Source organism: Elgaria multicarinata, chromosome 21 (assembly GCF_023053635.1).
Source record: "Elgaria multicarinata webbii isolate HBS135686 ecotype San Diego chromosome 21, rElgMul1.1.pri, whole genome shotgun sequence".
In the NCBI taxonomy this organism is placed as follows: Eukaryota; Metazoa; Chordata; class Lepidosauria; order Squamata; family Anguidae; genus Elgaria; species Elgaria multicarinata.
In genome coordinates, this window is record NC_086191.1 from 4538539 (window position 1) to 4555848 (window position 17310).

The window sequence follows — 17310 nt, forward strand, 5'->3', positions numbered from 1 at the left end:
ACCTCCCAAGCTGGTGCCCCCGGCTCCAAAACCTTCTGGAATCGAAATCTCCCTTGGGAAAAGGTGCTGGATTTCGACTGCTATTTAAAATTTTATTTGCCCTCGTTTCGTTGCTCAATCCTTATCTTGGAAAATGAAAAGACCTACATCGGCCCCGTCCTGATTTCCGTCAACCCCTTCAAACAGTTGCCGTACTTCACTGACCGCGAGATCGATATGTACCAGGGAGCGGTAAGTGCTGGGGCCGGGCGTGACCTCTTTCATTTATGCAGCATGCCTCTGAGTATGTGCAGAGTTCCTTTTCCACCTAAGGAAAAAGTTGTCTTTCTCCCGCTTCCCCAAAGGGATACAGGAACCCGGGGCATGTCTAGAGTGAGTTTCCTTTGCGGAGGAGATGATCCTGCACCAGTAGTGCAGCTCAGGCTGAACCATGGGCCAAAATCCAGGGCCCTGCATCCTTGACAGTGACAGGTGATGATGGCAAACTCCCGTTTTATTCGTGAAATCATGGTGATGCTATGATTTACGTGAGTCTAAAACGCAAAACTGCACATGCTCAGAGACGATCATCTTTATTGTATCAGGGTTAGCAAACGGGTTATCAGGTACGTTGAAATAGTTGGAAAGTGTGGGGTGGCAGCGAAAGGTGAAGAGAAATGTTAGCTGTGCAGTTCAGAATGGGAGTGATATACTTTAACATGGTATAGCTTCCAAATTGCGTGAGGTGCTGGTTCCTCTCTATTTGGCCCTGGTTAGGCCTCATCTAGAGTATTGCGTCCAGTTCTGGGCTCCACAGTTCAAGAAGAATGCAGACAAGCTGGAGCGTTCTCAGAGGAGGGCAACCAGGATGATCAGGGGTCTGGAAATAAAGCCCTATGAGGAGAGACTGAAAGAACTGTTTAGCCTGGAGAAGGGCACAAGAGACGGGCCCTTCTCGGTGGTGGCCCCACACTTATGGAACTCCCTGCTGGGTGATTTAATGCTTAGTCCCTTCAATACAGGCACCAACACTTCTGTCTTCACTTGCAGCTTTTCCTGAATGTGAATTCACAGCAGTTTCCCTCTTAGCAAGGGTACACCCAATTGTCCCTGGTATCATTCCTCTTTGTACGTCGCTTTGTGAGGCCTTGGCTGTGAACAGCAGGCTTATAAATACCATGACTAAGTAATAAGCACATACCACTGAGCTCTTAGGTCAGAAGTAGAGGTCATCTTGGCAACTCCAGGTTAGGGATCACAGCTAAGAAGGCTGGCCAAAGCCTCTCTCTTGCCTGGGGCTCTGGAGTGGAGGAAGTCCGGGGCTTGATGGACCGATGGACTGACTTGGTAGGAAGCATCTTCAAATCCTCATGTGTTAGTTTGGGGAGGCTTTGACTATCTCCCAATGAGAGGGGGTTCAGGGAAGGACAATGAGGATGATCAGCGGTCTGGAAACAAAGCCCTAAGAGGAGAGACTGATAGAACTGGGCATGTTTAGCCTGGAGAAGAGAAGATTGAGGGGAGACATGATAGCACTCTTCAAGGACTTGAAAAGTTGTCACTCAGAGGAGGGCCAGGATCAGTTCTTGATCATCCCAGAGTGCAGGACACGGAATAAGGGGCTCAAGTGACAGGAAGCCAGATTCCGGCTGGACATCAGGAAAAGTTCCCTGACTGTTAGAGCGGTATGACAATAGAACCCATGATCTAGGAGGGCTTCAAGAGGCAGCTGGGCAGCCATCTGTCAGGGATGCTTTAAGGTGGATTCCTGCATTGTGCAGGGGTTGGACTCGATGGCCTTGTAGACCCCTTCCAACTCTACTATTCTATGATTCTATAATCTTAAAGACCCCCACCCCCCACGGAAGACCATTATTTATTTATTTATTTATTTATTTATTACATTTTTATACCGCCCAATAGCCGAAGCTCTCTGGGCGGTTCACAAAAATTAAATCCAGGGTCTAAAATTACCAAATCACACCACTGTCCATCACCTGCCTGAGCTGCCGGTAGGATCCATATCTTCTAGCTACTGTTCATGAAGCTGCTGTATCCCACATTGGACTGTTATCATCTGCTCTCACTTGGGGTCATTCTCCCAGGTCTGGGGCAGAGAAGAAAATTAAACCTGGACCCTGTCATTGTGAGACACGTGCGGTCAGATTGCGTTACAGCCCTTGCCTTTGAAATAAAGTATAGTTGAAGGCCTTGGTGTTCTTTGACATGGGAACCAATGGCTGTGCTAGGGGGATGATGGGCATTGCTGTCCCCAACACATCTGGATGGCACTGGGTTGGGGAAAGGCTGCCCTGTCGTTTGGATGTAGACCTGGCAGGAAGCATGGGAATGCCTTCCTTTTGCTCCATGACTCTGCGGAAGACGTGGCCGAGCGGTGAGTCAAAAGGCCTGGGGAGCCACCCCCGCGGGGCCACGGCGACACCACGGGGCAAGGGTGGCGTAACCGGAGTCCGGGCGTCCAATCAAAAGCGCCGGGAATGAGGTTACCCAACTCTGCCCACATGGATGCCCGGGTCTTGCTCTGATGCTGCCATCTAGTGGCCGTCCCGTTGGCAGCCAGGTGTGCAAACCAGGTGTTGAGGATGTTTCTCACTCCTTATAAAGATGTCCCCTCTGTGACCGTCCTAAGCATCGATTTCTCATTTTCCGGTGCCTGCCAGAGAGAGTCCTCAGTTCAGACATGTGCTTTTCTTTCTGGCGCTGGTATTTCTTAACCACCGCCCAGGTAGCAAAATCAAACAAACAAACACAATGTTATTTCAGTCCATCGACCTTTCCAGCAAAAGTTACGTACGAACGGACTGAGTGTACATTTAGCGATTAAAAAGACAAGTAATCATGGAAGATCGAATAGAAATCACTGGCTCGGTGAGTGACTTGTCTGAGTTCGGAAGTAATAGGGACGTTAGGAATTCATTTGGGTGACCAGGAAAAGATTGTAAAATGGGGTTCAGGGGATCCTTCCTAGCCCCTTGATAAAATCTACAGAACAGTAACACCTGTGATACAGTTTCCACCTCGGTATTTTTACTGGGACAGCATGTGTTGAGCGGTGGAATTTTATTGTATCTGCCAGCTAAAAGTTTAGGCAGCCTTCCTCAACCTGGGGCGCTCCAGATGTGTTGGACTGCATCTCCCAGAACGCCCCAGCCAGCAGAGCTGGCTGGGGCATTCTGGGAGTTGTAGTCCAACACATCTGGAGCGCCCCAAGTTGAGGAAGGCCGGTTTAGAGGGAAGGACGTTAAGGCTGGCTAGTGAGAATGCTCTCCTGTATTTGGGAATTGTTAACCTGCACAGATAGGGCACCCTGTCTTTGCAAAAGGAGACCATTAAGCCTAAAGACTGCGGGGAGGATGGACCCCGAGCAGCACCTGAAAGGTCCTGTGTATCTGTGTTGAGCAGCCTCGGTTTCACAATGGACCTGGCACTTTCTAGATCCCTTGATAGTAACATCAGCGATGAGAGCCCTGCTGAGTTGATTTTGCTTGCCGCGGCCTTTGACCAGGGAGATTCAAAATGGTCTGACAGGATCTTGGATACCAGGGGATTTGTTGGAAGTGCCAATCTGCAGCGAAGCCAGACAGTTTACAGAATTCAGTCCAGCCTCTAACTTAAGGGCAGCACCGGAGACACACTTGGGAACGCCAAATAACTCCCTAAGGAGGTAGCAAAATTTGCAAGGAAAATACGTCCCAAATCCCAAATTGCTGGTTTTTTTTAAGGGGGCGGGATGATTCTGACCCTGTTAGATATGTGCATTTACATATCTCTGAACATGTGATTGTATTTTACCATTTTTATGTGTATTGTGGTTCCAAACGAATAAAGTGATTCATGAATGCTTTTTCGCTCTTAATTCTATGACTCTGGGCGACGAGGTTAAACAGGGGGTCTTGCTTCCTTTGGCAGGCGCAGTACGAAAACCCTCCGCACATCTATGCGCTGGCCGATAACATGTACCGCAACATGCTGATTGACGGGGAGAACCAATGCGTCATTATCAGGTAAAGGCGAGAACGGGAGGACGAGCGGGGAAACTGAGGCAGGGAGTTTAGGTTCGCTCCGTACACTTCTCTTGTTTTCTCTGCCAGTGGGTTGATGTGTGCGGGTCTGGTTAATGTGTGCGGGTCAAAGAGAGGCACGTAGCAGTGTGCAGAAGCTGTAATGCAGTCAAATTCCATGCTAGGAACATGACTGAAAAGGACTGCAGAAGCCCCAGAGGAAGGGTTTGCTACCCCTCGCCACACTGCAGGCCCGAGATGCCATTTTTGAGTGAACAAAAGAAAAAAAAAACTCCCTGCAGCCGGAAAGCTCACACATCAGGGAGAAATATTCTAACTCCTTGTCGTGCTTGTTTTCTACTTGCAAGCAATGTTTATTGTTGTTGTTTTTATATTATTACAAGGAAGCCTTCAAAAATGGAATTTCACACTTGCTGCTGAGGCAAGACAGTCCATTCCACCACAGAAAGATATCGTAGAACAGGAAAAAGTGCAGAAAAGGGAAGGTTACATTAATTGGGATTGTTTAGCTTGGAGAAAAGGAGGCTGAGGGGAGACAGGATAGAGGTGGACAAAATGATGCCTGGTGTGGAGAAGGTGGAGAAGGAGACATTTTTCTCCCTCTCCCATAATAACAGAATCCAGGGTCATTCCATGATTGGTGGGAGATTCAGGAGGGATCTTCTTCACACAGCACAGAGTTAAATATGGAACTCACTACCACTAGAAGGACGCAAATTTGGATGGCTTGAAAAGGGGGTTGGATAAATTCCTGGAGGAGGAGCCTATCCATGGCTACTAGCCCTGATGGCTATGTGCTGCCTCCAGGATCAGAGGCGGTAAGCCTGTATACACCAGTTGCTGGGGAACATGGGCGGGAGGGTGCTGTTGCACTCATGTCCTGCTTGTGGGTCTCTGAGCTGGTCGGCCGCTGTGTGATCAGAGTCCTGGACTAGACGGACCCTCGGTCTGATCCAACAGGGCTCTTCTGATATTCTTATGAGATGACCTGTATCTCTAACGCCATCTTTCCCCAACACATAGTAGTTCAGATCTACACATCTGGAGGGCACCAGGTTGGGGAAGGTTCCTAAATGCCGTCATTAAGCAGCCGTAACGATCAGCAACGTTGTCAATGTAAATTGCAACGCCCCCCCCTTCCTGCTAATTCATAGAATCATAGAATAGTAGAGTTGGAAGGGGCCTATAAGGCCATCGAGTCCAACCCCCTGCTCAATGCAGGAAATTGATGTGGGCCTCAGTGCCCCAGTCTCTTCCCGTGCTTCAGCGTCATGAAAACAGACGGGCGCAACTCAAGAGCCCATTTCCCCAACAAGAATCGCAGGCCATCCTGACCCCCCTATGGATTCTATGTGGATTTATTTATTCATTTATTTAATTTATATACTGCCCCATAGCCGAAGCTCTCTGGGCGGTTTACAAAAGTTAAAAACAGTGAACATTTTTTAAAAAGTATACAAAATTTAAAACCACCAAAAATATAAAAACAACAGTATAAAGCAACAGTATCTATTTAAACAACAACAGTTCTGTGGTCCATTAAAAAACAAACTTTCGCATATGCTGTTAAATGCCTGGGAGAAGAGAAAAGTCTTGACCTGGAGCCGAAAAGATAACAATGCGAGCCTCATTGGGGAAATCATTCCAGAACTGGGGGGCCACCACTGAAAAGGCCCTCTCCCTCCTTCCCCTCTTTCCTTTCCTAGCGGGGAAAGCGGAGCTGGCAAGACGGTGGCAGCGAAATACATCATGAGCTACGTCTCCAAGGTCTCCGGCGGCGGTCCCAAAGTGCAGGTAACGTTCAAACAGCCTTTTCCAACCTGGCACCCTCTAGGGGTGTTGGACTACAATCCCCATCATTCCCCTGCTGGCTGGAAATTACAGGCGGTGTAGTCCCCACACGCCTGAAGGGCATCAGGCTGAGGAACATTTTTGGCTTCAAATGAGGAAAGGGTGTTTTGCTTTCGGCAACGCCGGTGCGAATTCGGGGGCGGAGGAGGCGCCCCAAATGGAGAGGGGCGCTTAATTGCATCGTGCGGTGACGGCAGAGGCGCAGCACCGGTTTAACGCCAGCCTTGTTTTCGTCCCAGCATGTGAAGGACATCATCCTGAAGTCCAACCCGCTCCTGGAGGCGTTTGGAAATGCCAAAACCGTACGGAACAACAACTCTAGTCGCTTTGTGAGTGCCGGCCGTTCAAAGCCAGGATATATGTGTGTGTGTATCGGGGCAGGGGAGGCGGCGGGGAGATGTTCAGACCCTAAATCCTTCCAGCGATGTGATGGAACTCCCTGGAACCTTTCCTGTGGTGTCTCGTCCCTCATACCAGCCCCATAAGGACTGGAAGCTTGGAACGCTCTTTAAACGAAAACGTGGGAAACTGCTTTTTTTTTGCGTTTCTGAATTCTGCATTGGTTTGGGAGGCGTTGGGGGTTCTCCTAACAGCATCCCCTTCTGATCCGCCGCTAGGGCAAATATTTTGAGATCCAGTTCAGCCGCGGCGGGGAACCGGATGGAGGCAAGATCTCCAACTTCCTGCTGGAGAAATCCCGCGTGGTGAACCAGAATCCAGGAGAGAGGAGCTTCCATATCTACTACCAGGTGAGCCTGTTAAAGCGTCAGAGCACGGACCCTGCCACGAAGGTCTTGGCATGCCACGGGGGACGTCAAAGGTCTTCTAAGACTGACAGCCCTTTGTGCAGGTGTAGGCAACCCCGCTACCTGCTAGGTATTTGGACTGCAACTCCAAATATCAGGGCTGGGGGGAACAACTTCACCAAATTTCTCCAGAGAGAGGAGACCTTCTCCGCAGTTTTTCACAGGTAGGGCTCACCATTGGCAGAGGGACCGTAGCGTAGCTTTTTCTTCTTTCACGATGCTTTACTATTTCTTTTGGGGGTCTTATTTATTTATTTATTTATTTATTTCTAGCTGTACCCGGCGTAACATACGCCGTTGCAGCATATCTTAAAGTTTATTAATTAAATACCATCGCGGGGGCGCGGGCTGCTTGGAGGCCGCCAATACAGTGCCGTCTGGTAGACCTGGGGGGGGCAAGGAGGGTGGGGGGAGGGGGGCAGGTGTCCCCCTCTCCCCAGGGTTCCTGTCAGCCTTGGGCCGGCCGCCCAGCTCCCATGAGATTAGGCCGGGGCTCGCCCTGGCCGTGCCTGGCTCATGCTCCGGACTGTGGCGCTGCCCCCTTTATGGCCGGGGGGAGCGAAGAGGCAGAAAGGAAGGAAGGATTACCTTGGAAAGCCCGGAGGAGTCTGGTGAGGGTCTTAGCAGCCTGTATCAGCTGACATTACACGTTGTTACTGTTGCTTAGCAACCTGTATCAGCTGAAGCCTGTACGGAAACATTCCTAAGCGTTTTATATAGATAGATAGATAGATTGCATTTATATTCTACCTTTTTTCCTCTTAAGAAACCCAAGGTGGTGGACATAATCCTCCTCTCCATTTTATCCTCACAACAACAACCCTGTGAGGTGGGCTGGGCTGAGGGTCTGCGACTGGCCCAAAGTCACCCAGTGGGTTTCCACGGCTGAGTGGGGACTAGAACCCGGATCTCCCGACTCCCAGTCCAACGCTCTAGCCACTACACCACACTGGCTCTAACCGAATAATGTTGAGGTGGCAAGGATAATGTGAATTCCCCCCCCCTTTCTGTTCCACATCTGTCTGTTGCTTTGCAGCCTCCCTGGCGGCCCACGCTTTTTAACTTGAAAAAGCCCTAAGGGAGGAATTCTTACGATGCCTTCCCCTGGGCTTTAATTGAAGTGTGGGTAGCCAAGGAGGCTACAGGTTGCCGGAGAGATTTACTTGCAGTGAAAGGCAGCACGCTCGGGCACGCTCTTCTGCCACCTCGTGAGCAAGGCCAACGCAAAAAAATACAAACCCAACCCATCCTTATTTCTCCGAAATCGTCTTCGCTACTGAATTTCTTTTCGAAAACAATGTCTTTTCTATCGAATTGAACGAGGGGTGTGTGTGTGTGTGTGTGAAACGTGGGGGGATTTTCCGCGCAGCGCTAACGCCTACCTTGCAGGGTTGTTGTAAGGCAGCCTTGCTCAACCTGGGGCGCTCCAGATGTGTTGGACTACAACTCCCAGAATGCCCCAGCCAGCTGGCTGGGGCATTCTGGGAGATGCAGTCCAACACATCTGGAGCGCCCCAGGTTGAGGAAGGCTGTTGTAAGGGTTCCTGAGCGAATGCAGGAAAGGTGTTTTTGAGTTCTGAGTGTGCTGTATCCATACTGGAACGTACGATTGTTACGAATGGTCTCCTTTTCTTGCCTGGCCCGGCTTCTCAACAGCTGCTGGAAGGAGCCAGCCCGGAGCAGCGGGAGGAACTGGGCATCACGACTCCAGATTATTACTACTACCTCAACCAGTCGGCGGCCTACAAGGTGGACGACATGAATGACCATCAGGAATTCCAGGAGACTTTGGTACAGAACCGTGGCTTCAGCAAGAGCTTGGGGGGGGGGGGAGGGTGAGCCCCGGCACCTCTTTGTTGGATCGCTCAAGGGTAGAGATGCAAAATTTCCGGAAATATTGAAGCCATGGTGGGGGGGATGTGTCAGTCTTTCGCTGTTCGTATGTGTAGGTCTTTCTAGGTGCTATTCTGGTCGTTTGAGTGTCCAATTCAAACTTCTCAAGGAGCCGTTTAGACACAGTGTAGATTTGGAAATGCGGTGGAGAAGAGTTAATTACTGCTTCCAATGTCAGAAGTGACCTCTGAAGTGCTGCATGCTGTAAATGCAAGTTTGGGAGTTAAATAGCATTCCTTGATAGAATCATAGAATAGTTCAGCTGGAAGGGGTCTCTAAGGCCATCCAGTCCAACCCCCAGCTCAATGCAGGAATCCACCTTCAAGCATCCCTGGCAGATGGCTGTCCAGTTGCCTCTTGAAGGCCTCTAAGGTGGGAGAGCCCACCGCCTCCCTAGGTCACGGTTTCCATTGTCGTACTGCTCTAACAGTCAGGAAGTTTATCCTGATGTTTTGTCATGCTGCTCGAATAGTCAGGACGTTTTTCCTGATGTGCAGCCGGAATCCGGCTTCCTGTAACTTGAGCCCATGATTCCGTGTCCTGCACTCTGTTTCCACTCTCCCTCCTCCTCCTTCTCCAGGCAGCCATGGAGGTGGTGGGTCTCTCAGGAGAGGAGCAGGCCCTGGTGCTGCAAATCGTGGCCGGAATTCTACACTTAGGCAACATTACTTTCCGGGAGTCGGGCAACTATGCCGTGGTGGAAAGTGAGGACTGTGAGTATAGTGGTGCGGACGGGGGAGGTGCGTTGTGATTGGGAAGCGTGTGATGTCTCCAAACCAGATGCGGAGAAAATTGGGGCAGGGGTGGGCGGTGGGATCCCGACCAATGCTAGGCGGTCACGCCCATTTCTCACGTGGCAAAGGTGTCAGGCGTGGCGTTCTCCCTGCCGCGTTTGTGTGCACGGCGGCGTTTTCCTTTAGGCGCGCCTCCATGTGGCCGACGCTTAACACTGAAAGATCAAGCCCTTGAAGGACACAGTGCTTCTGACCATGTGCAGAGCACACTGCTGCCCCTGACTCCTCTGACTTAAAAGGGGAAAGTTTCCAGATCCTTGACCGCCTTTCCCTCAGGTGCCATGGGTCTGTTACTGAACGGTGCAAACTGAGAGGTTATTTAATTTATTATTCAATGTGAATTATTATTATTATTATTATTATTATTATTATTATTATTATTATTATTATTACCTAGAGGGAGGTCTTTTGTATTATTTTCTTTCCAAGGAGATTTGAATCCCGGCGTGTTTTTATTCATTTGTATCCCAATACATTTTTTCTTCCAAAGAACCTTTACGCGGTTCTCCTCCTTCTCTCCGTTTTATCCTCACAACAACAACCCTGTGAGGTAGGCTGGGCTGAGAGTCTGTGGCAGGCCCAGAGTTAACCAGTGAGCTGCCATGATCAAATAGGGACTCGAACCCGGCTCTCCCGACTCCTAGTCCATCACTTTTGCAGTGTTACCTTTTTCTTTTTCTTTTTGGGGTTAGACACAATCTCTAGCATAGCAAGTCTACCTTACTGGGTTGTTGTAAGGATTACTGAGATAAATGATGTAAGGTGCTGTAGGCGTCATTTATCTCAGTAAGCGTTACAACCACCCTGTAAGGTAGACCCATAGCATCACCCCCTCCGCTGTGATGACGCCGACAATTTTTTAAAAATATTTATACTCTCCTTTCCATGTCAAATGCCCAGGGCAACTAATAATAAAACACATCCTTCAATAAATAAATAGGATGAAGGTAACCAGTCTATTAAACGTTAAAGAGTGTCCCGTCAGTTTCGATGTTTGGGAATGAGTGCCAATGCATTTGCAGCCAAAATGGCACCACCCACTGGCAACAAGGAGGTACCAGCAGCCTTGGCGAAGCCCTGAGGTTTGGGGAAGTACAAAAATAATATAGTGTGTGTGTGTGTGTGTGTGTGTGTGTGGGCGGGGGACCCCAAAACCAGCCAATGAAAATTGAGCGTGCTCAGGGCACCCAGACCGGCGATTGGGTGAGGGGTGTGTGGAAAACAGGGTGGGAAGAGGCGGAATGGAAGCTCTTGGAAAAGGGCATGCCTGGCTGGCTGGCTGCAACTCGGACCCGGCGCACACCACCCTGCACCGTCTCGGCCCAGCAAAAAGCGAAAGGCTCCGAGCTGAGCCCGGCAGCCGGCTAAAGGGACAGCGTTGCCGACGGCTCCTTTCCCCCGCTGCAGTCCTGGCATTCCCGTCCTACCTCCTGGCCATCGACCAGCAGCGCCTCAGGGAGAAACTGACCAGCCGCAAGATGGACAGCAAGTGGGGCGGCCGGCAAGAGGTCATCGACGTGACGCTGAACGTGGAGCAGGCTAGCTTCACCCGCGACGCCCTCGCCAAGGCCCTCTACACCCGCCTCTTTGACTACCTGGTGGACGTGAGTGTCGCGCTGGGCCGGCCGCAGGGGAGGGAGGGGACGGGTGTGTTACCTTGCGACGAGGGCGTAGGCCGGGCAGGCAGCCAAATTCTCCTGGGGCGATCTCAGTTGTCTATGTACCTCTTTGCCCGGTGGTAAGAAATATGTTTTTCATGCATCGGGGAGGCCAGGCTGTGGGGAACCTCCTGGCCAAAGCGTCACCTGGGTCCACTCCGCATGTGTGTCGTTTAGTGAGCTCTGCACGTGCCACAGAAGGAAGTGGTGGTGGAAGAGCCCTGCCGGATCAGACCGAGGGTCCGTCTAGGCCACCACTCTGTTCACACAGTGGCTAGGCAGATGTCAACTGGGAACCCACAGGCAGGACATGGTGCAACAGCACCCTCCCACCCATGTTCCCGAGCAACTGGTGCACACAGGCTTACTGCCTCAGATACTGGAGGGAGCACACAGCCATCAGGGCTAGTAGCCATGGATCGCCTCCTCCTCCAGGAATTATCCAACCCCCTTTTCAAGCCATCCAAATGGGTGGCCATCACTACATCTTGTGGTAGTGAGTTCCAGAGTTTAACTCTGCGCTGCGTGAAGAAGTCCTTCCTTTGATCTGTCCTGAATCTCCCACCACCCAGCTTCATGGGATATGAGCCCGTTGGGTTCTGGTATTTTGGGAGAGGGAGAAAAATGTCTCCCTGTCCACCTTCTCCACACCAGGCATAATTCTGTCCACCTCTATCATGTCTCTTCTTAGCCTCCTTTTCTCCAAGCTAAACAGCCCCAGCTGTTGTAACCTTTCCTCATAGGAGAGATGCTCCAGACCCTTAATCATTTGAGTTGCCCTTTTCTGCACCTTTTCCAGCTCTACAATGACCCCATTCAGAAGACACCTTAAACCATGGCTTTAACCACAGTGAATAAGCCCTTTCGCTTTATTCACCATGGTTAAAGCCGTGGTTTAAGGTGTCTTCTGAACAGGGCCAGTATCTTCCTGTGGTGGAATGGACTATCTTGCTTCAGCAGCAAGTGGGAAATTCCGTTTTTGAAGGCCTCCTTGCAATAATTTTAAAAACTCAACAGCAACAATAAACATTCCTTGCAAGCAGAAAACAAGCACAACAAGGAGTTAGAACATTTCACGTATGAGCTTTCTGTCTGCAGGGAGCCTCCCCCCCTCCCCTCCCCTTTCTTCTTCTTCTTCTTCTTCTTCTTCTTCTTCTTCTTCTTCTTCTTCTTCTTCTTCTTCTTCTTCTTCTGTCCTTTGGGGCTTCCCTAACAGCTGGCTGTGGTTGGGCTGAGAGTTACGACATGCTACAGTTTCTTGCGACAATTAACATCCTAATTCTCCAACCCCTCGCCCAAACAACCGGCTTATAAATAAAAGGACAAAAACTGAGTATGTTTATGCAAGCGGTTGATCGGTGATAAAGATGTTAGCTATATATATAAAACATCCTTTCATTCCAAATTCTGCTTTATTTTCGTGTCACCAACCGTGAACGCATTCGACAAAACCATTTCATGAGATCCTTTCCCTTTATATTTCTTCCTCTCTTTATTTTTTTCTTTTCTCTCCTTTGGTTACTCCCTTCCTCTTATCCTTGCATTCCCAGGCTGTGAACAAAGCCATACAAAAAGACCATCAGGAATTCAGCATCGGCGTTCTGGACATCTACGGCTTTGAGATCTTCCAGGTAAGTCTCCCAAGGACCTGCGTGGCGCACCCACTACTCATTTCCGTGGGCCTCGCTTGGCGAACTGCACCGATAAATATATTTTTCTCCTCCAGCGCCTCTCCGTCTTCCTTGTCTGACCTTGACATCGGTGTACGTGGAAAAGCTCCATCCGGGGCAGAGTTCTATGGGCTGTCATTCAGTTAGAGAAGCCTTCAGTTAATCAGTTTAATGTATTTATTACATTTATATACCGCCCCATAGCCGAAGCTCTCTGGGAAGTTTACAAAAGTTAAAAACAGTAAACATTAAAAGTATACAAAATTTAAAAACATAAAAAGCAACAGTATAAAAACAACAGTATTCATTTAAAAACAACAGTTCTGGGGACCGTTGAAAAACAAAGTTAGCGTTGTTAAATGCTGTTAAATGCCTGGGAGACGAGGAAAGTCTTGACCTGGTGCCTGAAAGATAACAGTGTCGGCGCCAGGCGAGCCTCATCGGGGAGATCATTCCACAGTCGGGGGGCCACCACTGAGAAGGTCCTCTCCTTTGTTCCCATCTTCTGAGGTTCCCTCGGAGTAGACACTCAGAGGAGGACCTTAGATGTTGAGCGCAGTGTACAGGGTAGGTTCATGTCGGGAGAGGCGTTCCATCAGGTATTGCGGTCCCAAGCCGTGTAAGGCTTTATAGGTTAAAACCAACACCTTGGATTGGGCTCGGAAACGTACAGACAGCCCATGCGAGCGGGCCAGAATCGATGCTGTATGCTCAAACCTCCCTGTTCCAGCTATCAATCTGGCCGCCGCATTTTGCACAAGCTGCAGCTTCCGGACCGTCTTCGAAGGCTGCCCCATGTAGAGGGCATTGCAGTAATCTAATTTGGAGGTTACCAGAGCATGGACGACTGAAGCTAGGTTATCCCTGTCCAGATAGGGGCATAGCTGGGCCACCAACCGGAGTTGGTAGAAAGCACTCCGTGCCACCGAGGCCACCTGGGCCTCAAGGGACAGAGATGGTTCTAGGAGAACCCCCAAGAATTGGTCAAATCTGCAGCTGTTTGCATATGATGAGGGTTGAATCTGATGCCACAAGCTTAATGCAGCCTTCCTGGGGTCACAATCCTGCCCTCCTGAGTTCCACGCCTCCTTCCTCTGGCTCCACCTCCGCATATGAACGCAAGGATAGTTCTGAGGACCAAAGCCTTTTCTCTCTTTGATTTTCGAGAATGTCATCTCAGAAGAGAAAGGAGGAATGCCTCTTCTCAGGTGGACCCAGAAGAGGCATCTCTTCCTATCTGAGCAAGGAGGAGGAAGGGCCTCTTATAACAAAAAGCCTGCCGCAATAGATTTTTAAAATATTTCCTGTTGAAAATAAGGAACCGCGTCTTTCAAAGTCTGTCGACCGGTTAATCGACTCATCCCAGCGGCGTTTCAATATAAGCAGGTTCTGTGGTCCAACCTGGAATCTCTTCTTTGTCGAGGGAATAGCACTTTGCGCACGCTCAGAGACCCCATTATTGTTTCCCAGGTTGCGGGGCTGAATCTCAGAACTGAAAGCAGGCTCGGAGGCTGAAAGGTCTCCCGAGTTTTGTTGAACAGTGGGAGGAAAGGTTCAAAGCTCAGAGCATCCCCGCTGCTGCTCCGGGGTCCCGCCGCACCCGTGTGATTTCTCCCTTCTCCCTTTTTTCCCTGCAGAAGAACGGGTTCGAACAGTTCTGCATCAACTTCGTGAACGAGAAGCTTCAGCAAATCTTCATTGAGCTGACGCTGAAGGCCGAACAGGTAAGCGACGGGGCGGGTTTGTAAACAGGTTGCCCATTTGGGCGGCCTTGCAAGCAACAGAAAACGCTTTATTTATTTTATTACATTTTTATCCTGCTCTGGGCAAGTCACCATTAAAACCATAAAAACGAACAGATGAAATCAGATAAAATCTGTTTGATCAAGCTTTACAAGTTTAAAAAATACCACGTGAAACCCAAATAACCCCAGCAGCAGTTATAGCCCAGGGAAAGCTTGCGTGAAAAGACGTGTTTTCGGGAGGCGTTTAAAGGGTGTTACATTTTCCACCGCCCCAGAGCTCTGGATGGATTTAACTTTACAAAGCTCTGGGCAGATTAATCTCGTAGTAAGAAGTCACGGCTGTGGTATCTCCTGAATTGGTGGGATCAGCTCAGAAGAATTGCTGTGAATACGGTTTTCTTTTCTTTTCTATTTTTCAGTGTGGAACAACAGCTAGTAAATGCACAAATCATTGCTAGATTTGCCACAGGGCGTTTCCAAATGGTGGCGATCGTTGTGATGCCTGTAAATTCGGAGACAGACTAGTGAATGCTGATAGTTACCTTAGGAGCACCTGCAAACCGCACTGCAGTTGGACAAGCAGTTTTGTAAATATTCGTTTTGAAACAGAAAAGGAAGACAGCAGTTTTTATCTAGCGCATTTCTTCTGATATTGCAGTCTTCCCTAGGTGCAGATTTTCAATGCAGCGGGGCTGGAATGAGGAAAATCTGTCTATACACAGTGCCTGTTGGCTAGTGCCCGTGATGTCAGAAACACAGTTGACACACAGAGAGCGTTTTGCCTACGGCCAGCAAACGAGTTTAGGGCTTAGATGAAATCATAGAATCATAGAATAGCAGAGTTGGAAGGGGCCTACAAGGCCATCGAGTCCAACCCCCTGCTCAATGCAGGAATCCGCCTTAAAGCATAGCTTTCTCTTTCTGTTATTTATTCCTTGGGTTTCCCTCTCCCGCTTTTCCCTTCTGTGTCCCCGGCTCCCTCTCATTCCATTCCCATCTGCAGGAAGAATATGTCCAAGAGGGCATCCGGTGGAATCCCATTGACTACTTCAACAACAAAGTGGTGTGCGACCTCATTGAGAACAAAGTGGTGAGTGAAAGGGCTGCGCTGTCGAAGTTTTACATGGCTTTTAACTCCCGTAGCTTCCCTGACAGAATTCTGGGAGTTGTAGTTTAGTAGCTCCGTAGCCCTTCTCTGAGATCTTTAGCGCCCTCTGCTGAACACAGAGAGAACGACAACGCTCACGGTTTCTTGGGGCGAGGCAAAGACCGCTCCCCCAAAACAGCAGTTGTCAGGGCTTCGGGGGGGGGGGGGGACGGACTTCCAAACCAGTTTAAAATCTGCTTTTCCCCCCTCTTCCCCCCAGAATCCTCCAGGGCTCATGAGCATCTTGGATGATGTGTGCGCCACCATGCACGCCAAGGGCGAAGGGGCTGACCACACCCTGCTGCAGAAACTTCAGACAGCGCTCGGCGTCCACCCCCACTTCAACAGCTGGAATAAAGGCTTCATCATCCATCATTACGCCGGCAAGGTAAGGTCCCCGAAAGGGAAAGAGAAGGAAAAAAGAGCAGACCCAAGCATCCATGTGGACCAGTCTTCCTCAACCTGGTTCCCTACAGATGGGTTGGAACCAGGTTGGGGGATGCTGGGATTTGTAGTCCCAATCCATCTAGAGGGAACCAGGTTGGGGATGCTGGGAGTTGTAGTCCCAACCCATCTGGAGGGAACCAGGTTGGGGGATGCTGGGAGTTGTACATAGAATCATAGAATAGAAGAGTTGGAAGGGGCCTACAAGGCCATCGAGTCCAACCCCCTGCTCAATGCAGGAATCCACCCTAAACCATCCCTGACGGATGGCTATCCAGCTGCCTCTTGAAGGCCTCTAGTGTGGGAGAGCCCACAACCTCCCTAGGGAACTGATTCCATTGTTGTACCGCTATAGCAGTCAGGAAGTTTTTCCTGATGTCCAGCCGGAATCTGGCTTCCTTTAACTTGAGCCCATTATTCCGTGTCCTGCACTCTGGGAGGATCAAGAATGCATTGATACCTGCATTGAGCAGGGGGTTGGACTTGATGGCCTTAGGGCCCCCTTCCAGCTCTACTATCCTATGATTCTATGACCTTTCAAGGGGGTGGCTGTATATCTTTTGAAAGGAAGCCAGAAAGAAGAGGGAGGGAGCCGGGGAAATTGTGGTGTTGGGAGTGCCAGGGATGTTAGGACTTCAGAAGAGGCCTGCTGGATCAGACCAAGGGTCCATCTAGTCCAGAATTCTGTTCACACAGTGGCCGACCAGCTGCTGGAAAACTCATGAGCAGGACATAGGTGCCACAGCACCCTCCTGCCCATTTTCCCCAGCAACTGGTGCACACAGGCTTACTGCCTCGGATACTGGAGGTAGCACAGAGCCACCGTGGGCTAGGAGCCGTTGATAGCCTTCTCCTCTGGGAATTTATCCAACCCCCTTTTAAAGCCATCCAAATCGGTGCCCCAAATGGTAGCAACTTCCATAGTTTCACGATGTCTTCTGGGCAAGGGGTTCCGCACCTCGCACCTAGACTACCACCTAGGGAGGTGGTGGGTTCTCCAGCACTAGTGGCGTTCAAGAGGCACCCATCTGTCAGGGATGCTTTAAGGCAGATTCCTGCACTGAGCAGGGGGGTTGGACTGGATGGCCTTAGAGGACCCCTCCGACTCTTCTGTTCTATGGTTCTATGACCCCAACAGCCTGAGTAGCCTTCCTTCTGATTTCGCAGGTTTCTTACGACGTGGAGGGCTTCTGCGAACGCAACCGTGACGTCCTTTTTACTGACCTCATTGAGCTGATGCAGAGCAGTGAGATGTGAGTGGGGGTCTGCTTAGAGACTGC

At 50.0% G+C, this 17310-nt stretch overlaps 1 protein-coding gene across 1 annotated transcript in view; it reads left to right on the top strand.

Annotated features, from left to right (window-relative positions):
* Positions 1 to 17310, top strand: part of LOC134411979 (unconventional myosin-Ie-like) — a 48609-nt gene that overhangs the window by 17658 nt on the left and 13641 nt on the right. The window contains exons 3-15 of the mRNA XM_063145714.1: positions 142 to 231; positions 3910 to 4004; positions 5729 to 5816; positions 6113 to 6202; positions 6491 to 6622; positions 8336 to 8470; positions 9153 to 9285; positions 10774 to 10970; positions 12575 to 12655; positions 14332 to 14418; positions 15443 to 15529; positions 15807 to 15974; positions 17198 to 17283. Of these exons, the coding sequence (XP_063001784.1) occupies positions 142 to 231; positions 3910 to 4004; positions 5729 to 5816; positions 6113 to 6202; positions 6491 to 6622; positions 8336 to 8470; positions 9153 to 9285; positions 10774 to 10970; positions 12575 to 12655; positions 14332 to 14418; positions 15443 to 15529; positions 15807 to 15974; positions 17198 to 17283 (1469 nt within the window). The remainder of the gene's footprint in view (positions 1 to 141; positions 232 to 3909; positions 4005 to 5728; positions 5817 to 6112; positions 6203 to 6490; positions 6623 to 8335; positions 8471 to 9152; positions 9286 to 10773; positions 10971 to 12574; positions 12656 to 14331; positions 14419 to 15442; positions 15530 to 15806; positions 15975 to 17197; positions 17284 to 17310) is intronic.